General features: G+C 52.8%; 1 protein-coding gene across 1 annotated transcript in view; it reads right to left on the bottom strand.

Moving 5' to 3' along the window:
• Positions 1–9: 9 nt before the first annotated feature.
• Positions 10–1,391, bottom strand: part of LOC101857460 (UDP-GalNAc:beta-1,3-N-acetylgalactosaminyltransferase 1) — a gene marked incomplete at its 5' end in the record, with an annotated part of 19,697 nt that continues 18,315 nt past the window's right edge. The window contains 1 exon segment of the mRNA XM_005112109.2: positions 10–1,020. Coding sequence (XP_005112166.2) covers positions 108–1,020 — 913 coding nt within the window.

The following is a 1,391-nucleotide window of genomic DNA, read 5'->3' on the forward strand; positions in this document are numbered from 1 at the left end:
ATATATACCTAGCACTCACTAAATGTGTTGTTGTAGCACATAATTATAGCTACAGCACTCACTAAACGTGTTGTGTAAAATGACGCGCGATCAAGTCCCTCACTCACTTACTTAACGCTCGTGCAGCGAGAGAGGCCGAGCCAGAGCGCCAGAATCATGAAGACCGTGAGCCAGACGAAGAGCGTGGAGCCCATGGTGTGAGCCAGAGACACGCTCTCCGTGCACAGAATGGACGAGTCCAGCATCTTGGCGTGGATCGCTCGCTGTTCCTTGCTGCTATAGCCGTGACCCGACACCTTACTGCGGAACACGCAGCCGTCGATCGGCCAGCGGTGGCCGGAGAAGCGGTCATCGTTGACCAGACTGACCCCAGCTTCTCGCGCCAAGAAGCCTGTGACGTATACATCTTCGGCCCTGTGGTGTGGCATGCGCAGAGAAGCTCGGTACAAGAGTTTTGCCGAGCTGATAGGCATGGCGTAAGTCGGCCCGATGATGTAGAGGGGGTACATCATATACGGGTACTCCATGGTCACTGCGTCTTTCCCTGACCGCTCCGGGTGGCCGGCGATGGCGAAAAAGTTGATGACGCCCAGAACAAATTCCTCGTGGAACATGCTGGCCTCCCGTAACGCTTTCAGCATGTTCGGAATGGTCACGTAAACGTCATCATCCGCCTTCACCACGAACTTGGAATTGGGGCAGTTGTACGAGGCCCATTTGAGAATGGACACCGTTTTGAGACTGAGGTTGTTGTAGGTGTCCATGAAATCTTCCTGCACGATGTCGTCGTACTGCGCCTGCTCTCTCCGCAGCGCCGCCTGGAGGGCTGTCTCGTTGCGGCTGGGTCGGCCCATGAAGAAGAAGAGCGTGGCGTAGTGGACCTGGTCCTTGACCACCGAGGCCCAGGTGTCTCTCAGAGTGGCGCGCTCCTCGAAGTTGGCGACAGACGACGACACACAGATGACCAGCTCCGGGGAGAAGAGGCCGTTGCAACTGTTGCTGCCTGGCTTCAAGATGTACCTGGGTGTGAAGAAATGGCGGGGGTTGGATGATGGTGGTCTGGCTTTGGGTAGTTTTTTGGTTTGACTTTCGTGTGGTTTTCGTTTGGCACACGTTTGGTTTTGGTTTGGCTTTCGTTTGGCTTCAGTTTGGCTTTAGTTTTAAGTCTGCAATGCCCCTTTTGAACTCAGACTTTTTTCCACCATACTTAACTTCTAAGAGGGGAATATTTTGATTCAGAGGTTCTCATAAACAAGACATTCCCTGGTGTTTGTGTCTAAGTGTGTTCTTTAAACTCTCCCTTCTCTCTCGCTTTCTTTCTCTCTCTCTCTCTCTCTCTCTCTCTCTCTCTCTCTTTCTCTCTCTCTCTCTCTCTCTCTCTTTCTCTCTCT

Source organism: Aplysia californica, unplaced genomic scaffold (genome assembly GCF_000002075.1).
Source record: "Aplysia californica isolate F4 #8 unplaced genomic scaffold, AplCal3.0 scaffold01185, whole genome shotgun sequence".
Taxonomy (NCBI): domain Eukaryota; kingdom Metazoa; phylum Mollusca; class Gastropoda; order Aplysiida; family Aplysiidae; genus Aplysia; species Aplysia californica.